Consider the following 16,052-nt stretch of genomic DNA (forward strand, 5'->3'; position numbering starts at 1 on the left):
GCCGCATCCGGCCCCCGGGCCTTAGTTTGGGGACCCCTGTCTTAAACAGTAAATGTTCATATCACATTTACATACCTTGTCTTGTTGACATGCTTATTTAAATAGTGAAATTAACCTGATTATTTCCACGAAAGATAACAGATGATAGGAAGCCACTGCCCTTAAAATCCAACACTTAGTGGTACAAGAAAGCATTCAGATCTGCAAGACTTCAGAAAAATATCTCTAGTTTTTAAAGTTTTCTGATCAAAAGCTGTGAGAAATATCTGCAGAAGTCTTGAAGGGAATACCACTAGTCAGAATAGGCAACACTGGTCTATTTAATCCAGAGGCAAGGAACATGTGCCCCTCTGGGGATTGTTACACTACAAATCCCAGTATAGTGAGACCTTGATTTAAGTGTTTAATTCATTCTGTGACTGAGCTCTTAATTCAAAATGCTCTTATCTCAAAGTGAATTTTCGCGTTGAAATGCTATTAATCCATTCTGGGGGCATGACCCCCCCCCCCAATTGTTTTTGTTACATATTTTTAAATAAGAAAATAAACTTTATAAATAACAAATAGTGTGTCAATGCATATTCACGTGGAACAATAAAAAAGAAAGATCAACTTCAAAATGGGAGAAGCACAAGGTTGTGGCAAGGAAGCACAAAGCACAAAGTGAAGAGGAAGAAGGATCATTTTCTTCATACTGTACTCATTCCAGCCTCCCTCCCTCTCTCCCTTGCTCTTTCTCCCTCTCTCTCTTCATGAAGCCAAACATACCAGGGATAAAAACCACACAAAATCAACTAACCCAAAGTTCCTCAAAGTGGACAAGAACAAAACAGATAGCAATCTCCCAAAGTGGACAAGAGTGTAAGGCATGAGGCAAGGAGGCTGCTCCCTTGAAGCCCTAAAGCCCTGTACTCTCATGCTAGCGTTGTCATCACTATTATACAAGTATAAATGATGCAAAGAAAGTGATCACCCCTATTGCAGTGTGGCAACTACAACATGGAATGTTTAGAAACCAAATCCCAACAGGTAACTACCAAGCTGCATAAAACTCCCAATTATTTTTATTTGAGAAGAAGGCAATAGAAAATCTTGTGTTTATGCTGGGATGAGAGCAAGGCTAGCAAAATAATTGAATTTTGGGTTGTTGTGAATTTTCCAGGCTGTATGGCCATGTTCCAGAAGCATTCTCTCCTAACATTTCACCCACATCTATGACAGACATCCTCAGAGGCTGTGAGGTATATTGGAAACTAAGCAAGGGAGGTTTATATATCTGTGGAAGGTTAATTAATACAAACTCTCAAGCAACCAGAGATGACTCTCTAATGTTCTGACCATTTCTAATTTAAACTAAACAGCGAAACTGAGGCCCTGGGCAGAGTGGGTTGCTAGGAGACCAAGTAAGCAGAGCTTAGCCTTCTGTCAGCAGACCAAGTGGGCAGAGCTTAGCCTTCTAACTGGTAGCTATTGGATAAAAACAATTATTCCTCTCCCTCTAATTAGGACTTTATTTTTCTTTTCTTTTTGTTGTATCAACCTAGAGGCGTGGATGATGGGTTGTGTTGTCAAATTTCGAGGTTGGGGGGCCTGTAGTTTTGTTGTTTTGTGGGTCGCCGTGATGCCATCACTCATTTTTATATATATATATATAGATTGGCTAAATAAGCACCAGTTTCATCTCATCTCTCATATAAAGGCAACATGTTTGCTTCCTACTGTTGGAAAATAAAAATAAAAATATTTGTCCCAGTTTACAAGAAAGGAGGCAGAGGGTAAGACTAACACATTCAGAAATACAATGTATGGATGCCTTTCTGATATTTTTGGCTTGCAGATTTTTTTCCCTGCAATAATTTACAATCTTATTCAAGTAATTACATTTTCAGTGATGCTGCAGCTTGAAATAACAAACTATGGCTTGATACAAACCAGGAAGAAACTGAGGGGACTACCATATGTAACTGGAGGAGAAGGGAAACACATAAGCATATAAGTTTGCTCCTAGAGTCCCAAGCCATGGTTTGAATTGCACGTGGACCATCTCACAGAGCATTTAGTCTTTTTGTCTATATTTTTAAAAAATCAACCCTTCGGGTGAGAAGGGCGGGATAGAAATGATGGAAATAAATAAATAAATAAATAAAATCCATTGATAACTCACCAGGCCGCAGATTCAACAAGATCTTTTGAGGCATTATCTGGGTAACATCTGAATTAGCTCCACTGGAGCCTTTACTGCTCAAAGGAAGGTTCTTCACTGTATTAATACTGCTGGTTGTATTCTCAATGTGCTCTGCACAACCACCGGCAATTAGATTCTCTATGAAGTCACATCTTGAAGTGATGGATTTTTTGCTTCCAAATTCCTGTGAGCAAAAAAAAATTATTTTGATTATCACACAAATTAGCCAGGAATACTTTTTTAAATAATACTTTAAGCCTGTTAACTCTACATCACACATTTGGGTCCAGTCTGGTTGAGACAAAGTGACTGGATTTGGGGATGGCAGCAAGGAGATAGCACTAAGAAGTAGAGAAGGAATAAAGCTTCGGAAACAATGAAAGCAGAAGTGAGAAGGAAAAATCAGTAAACTATTCCTGTTTACAGACTATCAGACAACTGAGTTGTTGCATAAATGTGAGCACCTTTCAGTTCTCACTATTTCGATCACAGCAAAAGAGACATTAAACAGCAAGCTAATAATAGTTACCCTACAGCTCCATATCTACCCCATTATATGGATAATTCATATTTGGACTTCTCCAAGGAATTAAAGGCAAGAAATATCTCAAAGGAACTAGAGACAAGAGTGAGGGTGAAGAAAACACATCTTATTTTCAGAGAGTTAGAATGAGAAGGTTCTGAGGAGTACAGCTGCCAGGCATTGGAAGTAATGCACCAACTGATGGACTAATGGTCTGACGTATTAGCACAAGGCAACTTCATATCTTCGTTACAAATGCAAGTGAGTTCATTACACATCTATGGCACAGGAAATTTCTTCCACCTTCCCTACTCTTCTCTCTTTCATAACAGATAAAATAATTAAATATTTGTACGCCACTCATCTTGCAAACATTTACTGAACTCACTATCATTGTGATGTGGTGTCACTTTCAGCCACCATTTTGGCCAATATTTTGGTAGTTTTTTATTTTTGTTTGTCTGGGAAATCTAAGGTGGTTTTTTGGGGGGGAATAACCCCCAAATCAGTCCCAAACTGAGTCTTTAGGTGCTCCATATTTAGGGCTCTTATTAGCCATGTGTTTGTCCAACTCTGATCTAGAAGCTTATTTAAGACCAACCAGTCATCTCAGTTTCCACCTTATATGTGTTATATTTAGTCATTTCACTACATCAGCCCTACACAACTTGTTTTGATTTTTTTAAATGCCAAAAATGTATTGCTCTGAAAATTATTTTGATATTCTGAACATTACACTTTTTATCACATTTTATTTAAGCAGAAAGCTATTAAGGCGCTTTCATAGGAATCCAAGTTCCTGTCAGAATGAAATAAGAGAACTTTGGCTAGAAGTAATGCATGGGATGTGAAATGTAAATCTTGTCCATTCCAAATGGTATTATTCTAGTGCTATATTTTAGAAAAACACTAAAGAATGTGAATAACATTTCTGTGTACAGACAGGAAGGGATACATACACATGGGCATTTGCTGTTGAAAAGCAAACCAGTTTTAGGAGGAGGAAAGAGTAAACAAGTTAAACAGAACACATCTGAATTCAAGTCATGCAAAACAGGGACAAGTTTATCCCAGCTGTCTCTAAGGGGCCTTCCATACAACCAGAGCCGGCCCTAGGTATTTTTCAAGTGTAGGTGAACAGAATTTTGGCGCCCCCCCGCCCAAACCAATCACTGAAAAATAAAAGCGTTGGATAAGCAAAAATGTTAGATAATAAGGAGGGATTAAGGAAAAGCCTATTAAACATCAAATTATATTAAGATTTTACAAATTACGCAACAAAACATAATGTTTTACAACAAATCAACAGAAAAAGGAGTCTCGACTGCGCCCCCATATGTTTTGCGCCCGAAGCGACCACTTAATTCGCCTCGTTGGACCGGCTCTGCATACAACCATATAACTCAGTATATCAATGAAGAATAATCCACAATATCTGCTTTGAACTGGATTATCTGAATCCACATTGCCATATAATCCAGTTCAATGTGGATTTTATACAGCTGTGTGGAAGGAGTCTTAGTTATCTCTACATCTAATAACCTTCTTGGTCTTGGTTTCCAGGCCTGTTCCTGGGGTTATTTGGGGTGCTGATTCAGAAAATTGCATTGGATAGCTCTAGTTTCTTAGATTTTTGTGGGCAAGTAGATGAAGACTGGTAGATGGCATGTGCTCTGTATCTCAAACGTTAGAGCTGATAGAGGGAAACTGGTGCCATTTTTGGAATCAGCAGGTCAAATATACCTAGCAACAGAGCTAATTTTTGAGACAACAACATGTGTGTAATAATAAAAAAGAACCATGCATTTTGGTTGTATTCTCTGTACATAAATAATCATATAACCTTTCATCACAAAACAAGTATATTTGCAAAGAAACATAACCACAGCTCAATCATGCAACTGCTTGATTCTTGGCAGATATTTCCTAAAGAAGGTGGAGTAGGCCAAGAAGATGTCAAGGAACAAGCCATGACTAGAAATGAGTCATCACTGGAAACGGAGGGGAGGAAAAGACATAACTAACTTAGTTCTCATTAAAGTCTTGGCTGTAACACCTTTGGCTGCAGGTGCTGATTCAAGTAGTCCTTGAATGGTTCCCATGGAATGAGGAAGATATTTACAGGGAGAAGGTTGGCATGTCAGAGAAGAGGCTTGTCTAGAAATATTCCTTCCAATGTGATCATCCATGTGAAAGTACACCTTCTCTACTGGAGAGTCATCATGTCATATGGATACTCTTACCTATTCTTATTTGACATCTAAACTGATACAGCAAATTTGACACTTTATTCCAATGTTTTAACAGAACTGAAGATAGCATGGTAGAGTCAAGACTGTCCATGGTTGTCCTCACATGCTTTTTCTCTATTGCTGCTGCTTGAAAAACAGATATCACAGATTTTGAAGCACAACAAAAAAGAGCATAGGAAAAGCACACAGACCATGCTGCAAAACATTGTGAATTATGGCCACACATTTTAGTAAGATCCACAAAACCAGCAATGATATCTGTGCATACCGACTGAGTGAGTGTGGGAACGGTACTGTACCAAAGCAATGGAGTAAGCTCCACTGAAGAGAGTAAACTTCCTGATTATCTTGCATGCTCTTCTTAGCAGCTTGTGAAACACTAAAAAGTGTTTGTTCAATGAAGATGAATATCTAACACAGAGCAAATCTATTACAGGCAAGACAAACTATACAGAGTCTTAAACAAACATATCTAAGTCTGAAGGACACACGTCCTACATCTCCGACATCTTGGCACTCTTTTGTTGCACAAAGTTCACTGCTCAGTTAGCAAGTGTTTAGGGAGAAAAGGGGGGTTGCACAACCTCTAGAATAAAAATCTGTCCTGCACATGACTGAGTCCTGTCTCTTCATCTATAAGAATTCTCTTTATAACTTTAATTTTTGATAGTAAAAGTAAAGATTTTCCTCATAACATTTTCAAAATGCTAGGCTGGCAGAAGCTGGGGCTAAAAATGGGAGCTCACCCCGCTCCCTGGATTCGAACCACTGACCTTTCTTTTGGTCAGTAAGTTCTGCAGCTCAGCAGTTTAACCCGCTGTGCCACCAACTTCTATATTTCTTCTTTCTGCGTTTTTCTCCACCCTATCATTGTATGGATTTTTTTAAAGGTACACACAAACACAAGGTTTTCATACCTTTATTTTGAAACTTACGGTGAAACAGAGTAACATGTTCGTGCCATACCAAATAAGTAGTACACTGACATACCGTACATTCAGGTGCATCTCACAGATACATCTCATTCATGTTATCTTGAGTGTGTGTATAAAAAAAGTGTATCTTGCTATGAACAGAATGCTCTGCATTTAAAGAAAACAGAAAAGAAATACTGTACAAGCAGTTAAAACGTAACCCCCTGTAACCCAGTCCACATGAGCTAGGCAAAGAGAGGTGATCGGACTCCAAAAGGTATGATGGCTTAAAGAGAAGGCCCATCCATCCCGTTCCTCTATCAGAAACAGACACAGCGTACAGTCTAGTTTCTCCTTCCTAGAAACATGTAGACGGCTAACTAGAATCACAGGTTCTACACAAAATACTTCCAGACTCAATGTGGCTCACGTGGGAAGGTTTATGGCTTCATTATCTCACAGCACCTTCATGCCCTGTGCTCCTGCATGCTCTGTCTACGACGCCTTATCTGGCCGAAGAGAAAGGGAATTGTCCAGAATGGCTCTATCACAGTTTACTATGATAGAGCCATTCTGGACAATTCCCTTTCTCTTCAGCAACATAATAGTAACATACTTGTGCAAAAAGTTCCACCATTGTCCTGATTTTCTGTTACACAATAAATCATCCACAGTTGTTTCTGGCCAGTTAAGCCCCCTGAGTGTGCTGAACCATTTTCACTTTTCACTGGCAGACTTCATGGCAGAAGGAATCAATATGTCAAATCAGCATAGAATTAAACATGAATAAAATGTTAATGTTAGCATCTGAATCAATGAAGAGCGAGAAATACCATTTCCATTTCGGGCAATAGGAAAAGAAGACCACATTACAGGTAGATTGACTGGTAGAAAACCTGCACTGGGTTTACAAACCTGAGCAGGGCTGTTGATTACCAGGATCCTTGGGTGTCTTTCGTTAATAGGTTTTTCACAAATTAAAGACCATTTGATAGCCAATAACAATAAAGAACAATAAAAACAAGAATTCCGTTGCTAGTCAAAACCAAGTCAAAGTCTGGGTTAAAGTACACTGAAACAACCTATAACATTAGCTAGAATTTTATTATTTCATTCAATGCATACTGCAAGATAAAGTGCATCACTGGTGTTCTTTTCCATCTGTGCTATCAAAAAAATGCCTGGTGTAACTAACACTAATTACAATGCCAGCCTCGATCTCTTTTCATTCTCTGTCTCAATTTTGCACACCATTTTACAAACATTATTCATCCTTAATGGTTTTAAACCACTTTTCCTGCACTATCTTGCCTCTTGAACATGTCAGCCTTACCAACATACCAAAGGCATATTATCTCTAAATACCACAACTACATGAGAGAGGGGATAGAAAAAGCTGCAAGCTTTCATCTTGGAAGAAAAATGCCTCCAGATATATTTTGTCTTAACGATCTTAGATGAAACACATTTCTATCAAGATGCCGTCTAGTTCTTCAGCGGCATGAAATCACCAGACTAATATAAGCTGTTGTGTACTTCATGAGACCATTACTTGATCTTTGAACTGATCTTCATTTCTTTGTTAGGAGTAGCTTCTGCCTATTGTCTGAACCTATATCTGTTTGATTTGAGGAAAAACAACACTGCAGTCTCTACCAACAACTGTGAGCTAAGCCAGGAGATTTGAGGCTTATTGATCCAACACTGTCTGTCTGTCTGTCTGTCTGTCTGTCTGTCTGTCTGTCTGTCTATCTATCTATCTATCTATCTATCTATCTATCTATCTATCTATCTATCTATCTATCTATGACATTTATATCCTGCCTTTCTCACTCCAAAGGGGACTCAGAGCGGCTTACATGAGTTGCATTATTCCATGCCCAAATAACAACAATTAAAAGCAATTAAACATCATTAAAGTAACGTATGTAAACATTAGATGACTGTTGTGCTTAGATCCAAATTCCAACTGTATTGCACAGATAATTATGCTGGGCCAAATGCTTGCTCCCAAAACCAAGCTTTCACTTGTTTGCAAAATGACATGAGGGAAAAGGCCGATCTAATCCCACTAAGGAGGGAGTTCCACAGCCGAGGAGGCCCTGTCTCTCATCCCCATCAGTCGTGTCTGCCAAGGTGGTGGGACTGAAAGCAGGGCCTCCCCAGAAGATCTTAACCTTCATGATGGTTCATAGAGACAGGTATGTTAGCCTGGGGCATTTAGGGCTTTATAGACCAAAGCCCACACTTTGAATTGAGCTTGGTAGCAGACTGGCAGCCAGTGGAGCTGATGCAACAGGGGGGTTATGTGCTCCCTGAATACCGCTTCCGTTAGCAATCTGGCTGCCACACATTGAACTAATTGAAGCTTCCAGACAGTCTTCAAATGTGGCCCCATGTAGAGCATTGCTGCAGTAGTCTATACAAGAAGTAACCAGAGCATGGCCCACTGTGGCCAAGTCTGACTTCCCAAGGTACGGACACAACTAGCACACAAGTTTTAATTGTGCAAAGGGCTCCCTGGCCACCACTGAGACCTGAGGTCCGAAGCTGTGAACCTGCGCCTTCAGGGGGAGTGTGACTCCATCCAGCACAGGCTGTAACCCTATACATACCCTGTTCTAAGCTAAATCTCAAAGAAAAGATTAGGCTGGTAAGTGTTCTTGAACAGAACAGACCAAACTTTCCACTGCAAAAAGGACAAACAACTTCCTTCTTAAAACCCAGAACAAATGACAAATCATACACATAAATTTCCTAAACATTTCTAAAAGCTGGTTATTTAAGATCTGCATGCCCTCAGTGATTATGGTACTCTTTCATCTGCTTTCAGAGACGAAATTTCTTTTGAGCCCCCCCCCCCCCGCCCCCCAAGAAATAAAGACTTGGTCAGTTTTGTTCACAGAGGCGCAACTAGATCTACCACAAGAACTGAAAATGAATGAAGGAAAATAAATATGAGTCTTGTATTGTTGTTTCATCACTTCAAAATATGTCATTTAGGATACAGAAGGAATAATGTCAGAAAGATATTTTGCTGGAATTTTATTAGGCAAACAGATTTTCCAGTGTATCCAGGACAGGGAAAATGACATTAAACACTGAACTTTGCCTGTGAGTTAATTGACAATGTCCATATTTATTAACCTTAGAGACAAAACAGAATCTTATGACTATGGGCCTAAAGTACATTGTTTCTCAATTAAAAATTAAAACTCTACACACTTTAAAAAAAATAAATGTTGAATGTTTATTTTCCCTAGTTCCTGGATCTGTATTTTTTTCTGCCAGGACTATAACTTTTGTTCCAAAGTGTTTAAGAGCCAATTATATCTGGTTAGACTACAGATGCAAACTTTCTCACCACAATTTAAAAACACATGTTGTTACAAGTAATGGTACAATTTAAATTAGAAGCTTCTGTAAGGTTCAAAAATTATCTCATACAAACATCCCCTTTTCCCCTCTTTAACCTCCAGTCAATTTTGGAAAATTTCAAAATCAAATACAGGATTTGATAACGCAACACGCACAGCTACTGCTGAAATCTGACCTGTAAGTAGCAGTCTCAACAACCTCCGAATAAACATTTGTGTTGGCAGAACTGTTCAAAAAATAGTTCATCTCTGCCAAAAAATATAATAAACCCAACATAGCCCTAATGAATACCCATAGCTTCACAAGCAGACTTTCTTCTTTCTGAAGTCAGCACCACTGATACCCTTGACAGAAACACTTCTTCCAGCTGCACACAAGATCTCTCAGACGCAGAGGGGTTTGTTTATTTGGGGGCAACAGGGAAACTCCCCCCCTCTCTCTGTATGTCCACACACACATATATACTCTATTTCTTTACAAGGTTGTCTACGTGTAAAATAATAAAACAGTTTCCTCCTTGTGGCCTGTATCAGTATAAGAAAGTAATTGTTTTCTGTCCTTAGAGACTCTAGTAATCCAGCATTATCATCTCAAGTACAGTTAATGCAGTTATGCAGAAACTTGGTCCCATGTTTCCAAAACAACATCCCCTACATAGTTTCAAAGACAATTCTTGGCTCAAATGGGAAGATATTTTATTGTGTTGTCAAAGACTTCCAAGGCCGGAATCACTAGGTTTCTGTAAGTTTTCCGGGCTGTATGGCCATGTTCCAGAAGCATTCTCTCCTGATGTTTTGCTCACACCTATGGCAGGCATCCTCAGAGGTTGTGAGACCTCACAAACTCTGAGGATGCCTGCCATAGATGTGGGCGGAACATCAGGAGGGAATGCTTCTGGAACATGGCCATACAGCCTGGAAAACTCACATAAACCCAGATATTTCATCCCTTCCCTTTGATATAAGTCCCCTACTTCACTGAGACCATGGGCCATTTGTAACCATCTCCCAGAGCTGCCAGAAATGCCTTCTTAAAACGAGTCATTCATGTGCTGTGTTTCTACAAGAGGAGAACAGAAAATAATGCCCTTGTTGGCTGTCCCACAATTATGGAATCATGACTTTTGAGACATACTAAGGGCTAAGCTGCAAATTTACGAAGCCTAGATGTTCTATACTAGGAGTCATTCGTATTTTCATTACACTAGAGTTATAATAATAATAATAATAATAATAATAATAATAATTTAGTAAAGGTAAAGGTTTCCTCTGATACTAAGTCCAGTTGTGTCCGACTCTGGGAGTTGGTGCTCATCTCTATTTCTAAGACAAAGAGCTGGCGTTGTCTATAGACACCTCCAAGGTCATGTGGCCAGCATGACTGCATGGAGTGCCGTTACCTTCCCGCTGGGACGGTACCTATTAATCTACTCACACTTGCATGTTTGCGAACCGCTAGGTTGGCAGAAGCTGAGGCTAATAGCGGGAGCTCACTCCGCTACCCATATTTGAACCGACGACCTTTCGGTCAACAAGTTTAGCAGCTCAGCAGTTTAATCCGCTGTGCCACCGTGGGCTCCAATATTTAAGTGGGTTAAAGCACTGAGCTGTTGAACTTGCAGACCGAAAGGTCCCAGGTTCAAACCCCGGGAGTGGCGGGAGCGGCCGCTGTTAGCTCCAGCTTCTGCCAACCTAACAGTTCGAAAACATGCAAATGTGAGTAGATCAATAGGTACCGCTCCGGCGGGAAGGTAACAACGCTCCATGCAGTCATGCCAGCCACATGACCTTGAAGGTATCTACGGACAATGCTGGCTCTTCGGCTTAGAAATGGAGATGAGTACCAATCCCCAGAGTCAGACATGACTGGACTTAACGTCAGGGGAAACCTTTACCTTTACCTTTTTATCTCCTCCAAAGAGGACTCAAAGCGACTTAACATAAAAACCTTAGCACAGCATTTAAAATATACAAATATTAAAACAGAATTAAATATAATGGGCTCCAACGCTTCGAATTGGAAGGTTAATTCCGAATCACCAAACTACCTCGGAACCCCGTTCGGAACCCAAAATAGATACGATTTTATTACGATTAACAACAATTCCGAGGAATTCGTCCATGCCTAGTATCTATGGACAACACCAGTTCTTCGGCTTAGAAATGGAGATGAGCACCAATCCCCAGAGTTGGACATGACGAGACTTAATGTCAGGGGAAAACCTTTACCATTACCTCTGATGTTCTAACACTTTTGTTTTTAAAGAAATAATTCTAAGCAGGCAGCAACTGTAATGGGTTGACTATATTACACAGAGTGCACTTTATGCTGCTGCGCATTACATTCGCCAGCAAATGCTTTTTTGTTTTCAGGATGTTGAAAATTGAGGTGCACATAAGATTTGAGTAAATACAGGTATATATAGGATTATGCTGTAAATTAATATGGATGAACCAAAATAGTGAATACATGAACAAAGCCATGGCAGAACAGGCACAATATGATGGATTTTTATACAATGTCTGAGAAAAATGGAGAGGGGGGAAGCAATGTTTTAACACTGAAAAATTTGAAGGATGGTATTGCCAAACTATCTTTGAGAATCAACATGCTAGACACTGTTAGCAAGAATAGTATGACACCATCCAAATCAGAGAATGTATATAGTGCTTTATAACTTTATGTCTAGGTATCTATACAGTTACATAAGGTTAATAACACCAAGATGACTTTAAAAAGAAGTAATGAGAATTCCATACAGATGAGACAAGCTCAGAGTCCACACCCTCTTGTCCGCATTTCAATCCAACTGAGCTCAGAAGTTCTGGAGATACACACGCAGTGCTCTACAACAGGGGATTTTTAAATGAATTATCACAGTAAATTACATTCTGGAATAATCTTTATTATTTAACCTTTGTACTACATTCATATTAGGCACATAAAAGTTGTACCCTGTAATTCATTGTATTGTTTTATAACAAATATTCAAAATCACAAAAAATGCTACCCATAAACCACTAACTGCAAGCTTTAGAAAATATAAAGGAATCATAGAATCATAGAGTTAGAAGAAACCTCATGGGCCATCCAGTCTAATCCCCTGCCAAGAAGCAGGAAAATCGCATTCAAAGCACCCCCAACAAATGGCCATCCAGCCTCTGCTTAAAAGCCTCCAAAGAAGGAGCCTCCACCACACTCCTGGGCAGAGAGTTCCACTGCTGAACACAGTGAGGAATTTCTTCCTAATGTTCAGGTGGAATCTCCTTTCCTGTAGTTTGAAGAAAGCTAATGCACCCAATGCACTGCTTCTCACATAACTAAAAAAAGAACACAGTAGACTCTCAGTTAACCAGAACTCAAACAACCGGAACTCTCAAGAAACCAGCAAAAAAAAATCAAATAAAAAATTCTGTAAACAAAAATTAAAATAAAACCAGGTTTTAGCAGAAATGTTACATTGTATTAGGTTTGTCATTATTTGTCTTAATTTGATTTTAATTATTGTATTTATGTAATGGTATAGTATGTAGTTTAGTATTAGGTCTATTTTTAATGGAAACTCTCAAGCAAATAAAACTATATATATATATATATATATATATATATATAGCCTATACTTATCCCCATGGTTAACTATATATATTTCTGATGTCATTGCTATTTTCCTGTACTGTATATATTCCTGTATTGTATCGATGTCCTACACTGTATGATGCCATTATTTTCCCTTTAAAATTTTCTGGCGAATCCTGGTGTATCCTGTACCAGGAGAAAGGTATAAATAAAGCCACAAATATGTTAAATTAACATTTCAGCAACATTACCTCAAATAACCCACAACAATAAGTGCTAGTGAGAAGGAAAAAAAACTATTATGCAACAATACAGTTCATAAAACAATATGAGCTCTTCTTCCCTTAGTCAAAACATAATTTTCAAAGAGAACGGAGAAATTTCTGGCAGAAGCATAAGGCCACATTCACCAACAGCTTCTTTCTGACTAATGCAGGAATAGCAGATCTATCGACTATACAGCAATAGAAATTTATCTACCCTGAACAAAAAAAAATCCTCTGACAATAGGCATATCCAGGATTACATATATATAACTAGCTAAACCTGGCCACACTTGGCTGTGGCTGAGTATGATATGAAATGAATGTAAAAGTAAATAAAAGTATTGTAGCGAGCATTGATTCACCGAGAAAACACATCATTCAATTCAATACCCTGCCTTGCGTTGCTGTGTCTATGTGGATTGACTACATTTTTGGTTTGTCTTTTTTCTGCATAAACAGTAAGATCAGATGGTTTTCCGACTCTGGAATTATGCAATGCCCATGAGAGAAGCAGTTGTTTTCTAATTTCAAACCCCACAACTGCCAAGATTGCCCCTACACTTCATTAATAGTCATTGCAATCGCAAGGCATATTGGAAATTGAAGTAGTTTGAACTCGAATGCCATGTTGGTCGGAATGAGTGGGATTCCCAGGGCAATCACTCCCAACTCCTGTGTGTATGTAGAGTTGGCCATGCTGGGTCTGCGTGCCAAGTTTGGTCCAAATCCATTGTCAGCTGGGTTTTGTATATTCTGGATAAGGGTGAACTACAATTCCCATAATTGAGGTCAATGCCCACAAACCACATCAGTATGTTCAGTTGGTTAAAAGGGGTTCTCTGTACCAACTTTAGTCCTAGTCCATTACTGGTGGGAGTCACAGTTTATCTGGATGAAGTTGAACTATAACTCCGTCAATCAAGGTCAATATTCCCCAAACTTCTCCAGCATTTTCTGTTGGTCATGGCGGGTCTGTGTGCCAAGTTTTTTCCAGGTCTGTCATTTGTGTGGGTCTCAGTGGTATGTTGAAGTTGGAGCTGAATCGTGTGGAGGTACTGCAAATCCCATTAATCGTGGTCCGTCCTCCTATCTGCACCAGGACATGAAATGGGTAATGAGCTGTCTGTGTGCCAAATATGGTTCAGGTCCATCATTCATGAGGGTTGCTGTGTTTTGATTCAGGTGAAGATACTGAAAATCCCATAATCCGTGGTTTGTCCTCCCCTAACCACACCAGGATGTAAAGTGGGGCATGGGGAGTCTGTGTGCCAGGTTTGGTCCTGATCTGTCATTAGTGCAAGTCGCTGTGTTCTCTGGGAGGTGAAGTGATTGAAAGTACTGCATATCCCATCATCCGTGGTTCTCCCTCCCCCAAACTCATTATTTAAACATATTGGTATGCCATGTTGTATCAAAATTTCATGTTGATTAATGGACTATATTTTGAGTTCTGTGTGCACAAACATATGCAGGCTGTATTTTTACTGTGTATATAAAGACAAAATTTAACTACTGTATAAGGAAAGTGAAATCTTACCTCTTTAAAACACCAGGCACACTTGGGATGAACCAGCAAGCATTCTTCACAGGAGGTGGCACTGCCACTTGTGCAAATATTGAGACCTTTAAAAAACAACAGAGAGCACGGGTTGATTTTTTGACTAAAATGTCTAGACTTATAAATGAATAGATACTGTAAACCTAATCTATATGACTGCCTTTACTCCACTCTTTTTGGAAAATGGACTTCCTTTTTTAAAAAATAGCTTGCACTATAATGAGCTGCATCTAAAGAAGAAATAGGAACCAAAGTGGTGTAGTGTTTTGAATGCCGGACTAAGGATCTGGAAGAGCAGGTGCTACATCACCTGTAGAAAACCACTGGGTGAGTTTGGGCAAGTCACCTTCAGTGAGCCTCAGAGGAAGGCATTGGCAAGCCTTCTCTGAATAAATGTGGCTATAAAATAAATCCCACAACTGAGAGTGCATCTACACTGTAGAATTAATGCAGTTTGACACCACTTTACTGTCATGGCTCAGTGCTATGTAATCATGGAAGCTGTAATTTTACAAGGTTGTTAGCACCTCCTCTGCCGAAGAGTGCGGATGCCTCACCAAACTTCAATTCCCATGTCTCCACAGCATCAAGCCACGGCAGTTAAAATGGTGTCAAACTGCATTAATTGTACAATGATGATGCACCCATGGTTGTTATAAGTTGGGAGGTTTTTGTGTGTGTGTGTGTGTGTGTCAGGAGCAACCAGAGTTGCTTCTGGAGTGAGAGAATTGGCCGTCTGCAAGGACGTTGCCCAGAGGAACGCCCGGATGTTTTGATGTTTTTACCATCCTTGTGGGAGGCTTCTCTCATGTCCCTGCATGGAGCTGGAGCTGAAAGAGGGAGCTCATCCGCGCTCTCCCCGGGTGGGATTCGAACCTGGCAGCTTTCAGGTCAGCAACCCAACCTTCAAGTCACGAGGCTTTTATCCTCTAGGCCACCGGAGGGAGTGACTTGGAGGCACAGAATAAAAACAAAAATAAAAATCCTTTTTTGTAAGTGTGTCTTAGCTCTAGGAGGTGAGCTCTGCAGAGGAATTCTGGCAACACATGACACAATTGAAGCCAGACATGTTTGGATGTAATTCTGAAAGGAATCACAAAATTGGAAAAGATCTCATGGGCCATCCAGTCCAACCCCCTGCCAAGAAGCAGGAAATCGCATTCAATGCACCCCCGACAGATGGGGGAATCAGATTGTAAAATCCCTTTCACGCTGCACACTTCGAAGCAGCCTTATTCTAGGAATATTCTACTGTGTTGAAATCTTCAGGGTGAGATTACTAAATACCTCTACAACTCAAAGATTTTAGACCAATGGGCCTATCTGGCTGTCATACCACCTTTCTTGTCTTTGGCCATGAAAAATGTTTTGTGGATACATGACTCTTTTTTCCATTTGCA

General features: G+C 39.7%; 1 protein-coding gene across 1 annotated transcript in view; it reads right to left on the minus strand.

Annotated features, from left to right (window-relative positions):
* itgb5 (integrin subunit beta 5) overlaps positions 1 to 16,052 on the minus strand; it is an 86,258-nt gene that overhangs the window by 55,926 nt on the left and 14,280 nt on the right. Inside the window, exons 2-3 of the mRNA XM_062972232.1 lie at positions 14,632 to 14,717; positions 2,165 to 2,369 (exon numbers count right to left, since the gene is read on the minus strand). Of these exons, the coding sequence (XP_062828302.1) occupies positions 2,165 to 2,369; positions 14,632 to 14,717 (291 nt within the window). The remainder of the gene's footprint in view (positions 1 to 2,164; positions 2,370 to 14,631; positions 14,718 to 16,052) is intronic.

This window comes from Anolis carolinensis, chromosome 1, assembly GCF_035594765.1.
Source record: "Anolis carolinensis isolate JA03-04 chromosome 1, rAnoCar3.1.pri, whole genome shotgun sequence".
Taxonomy (NCBI): Eukaryota; Metazoa; Chordata; class Lepidosauria; order Squamata; family Dactyloidae; genus Anolis; species Anolis carolinensis.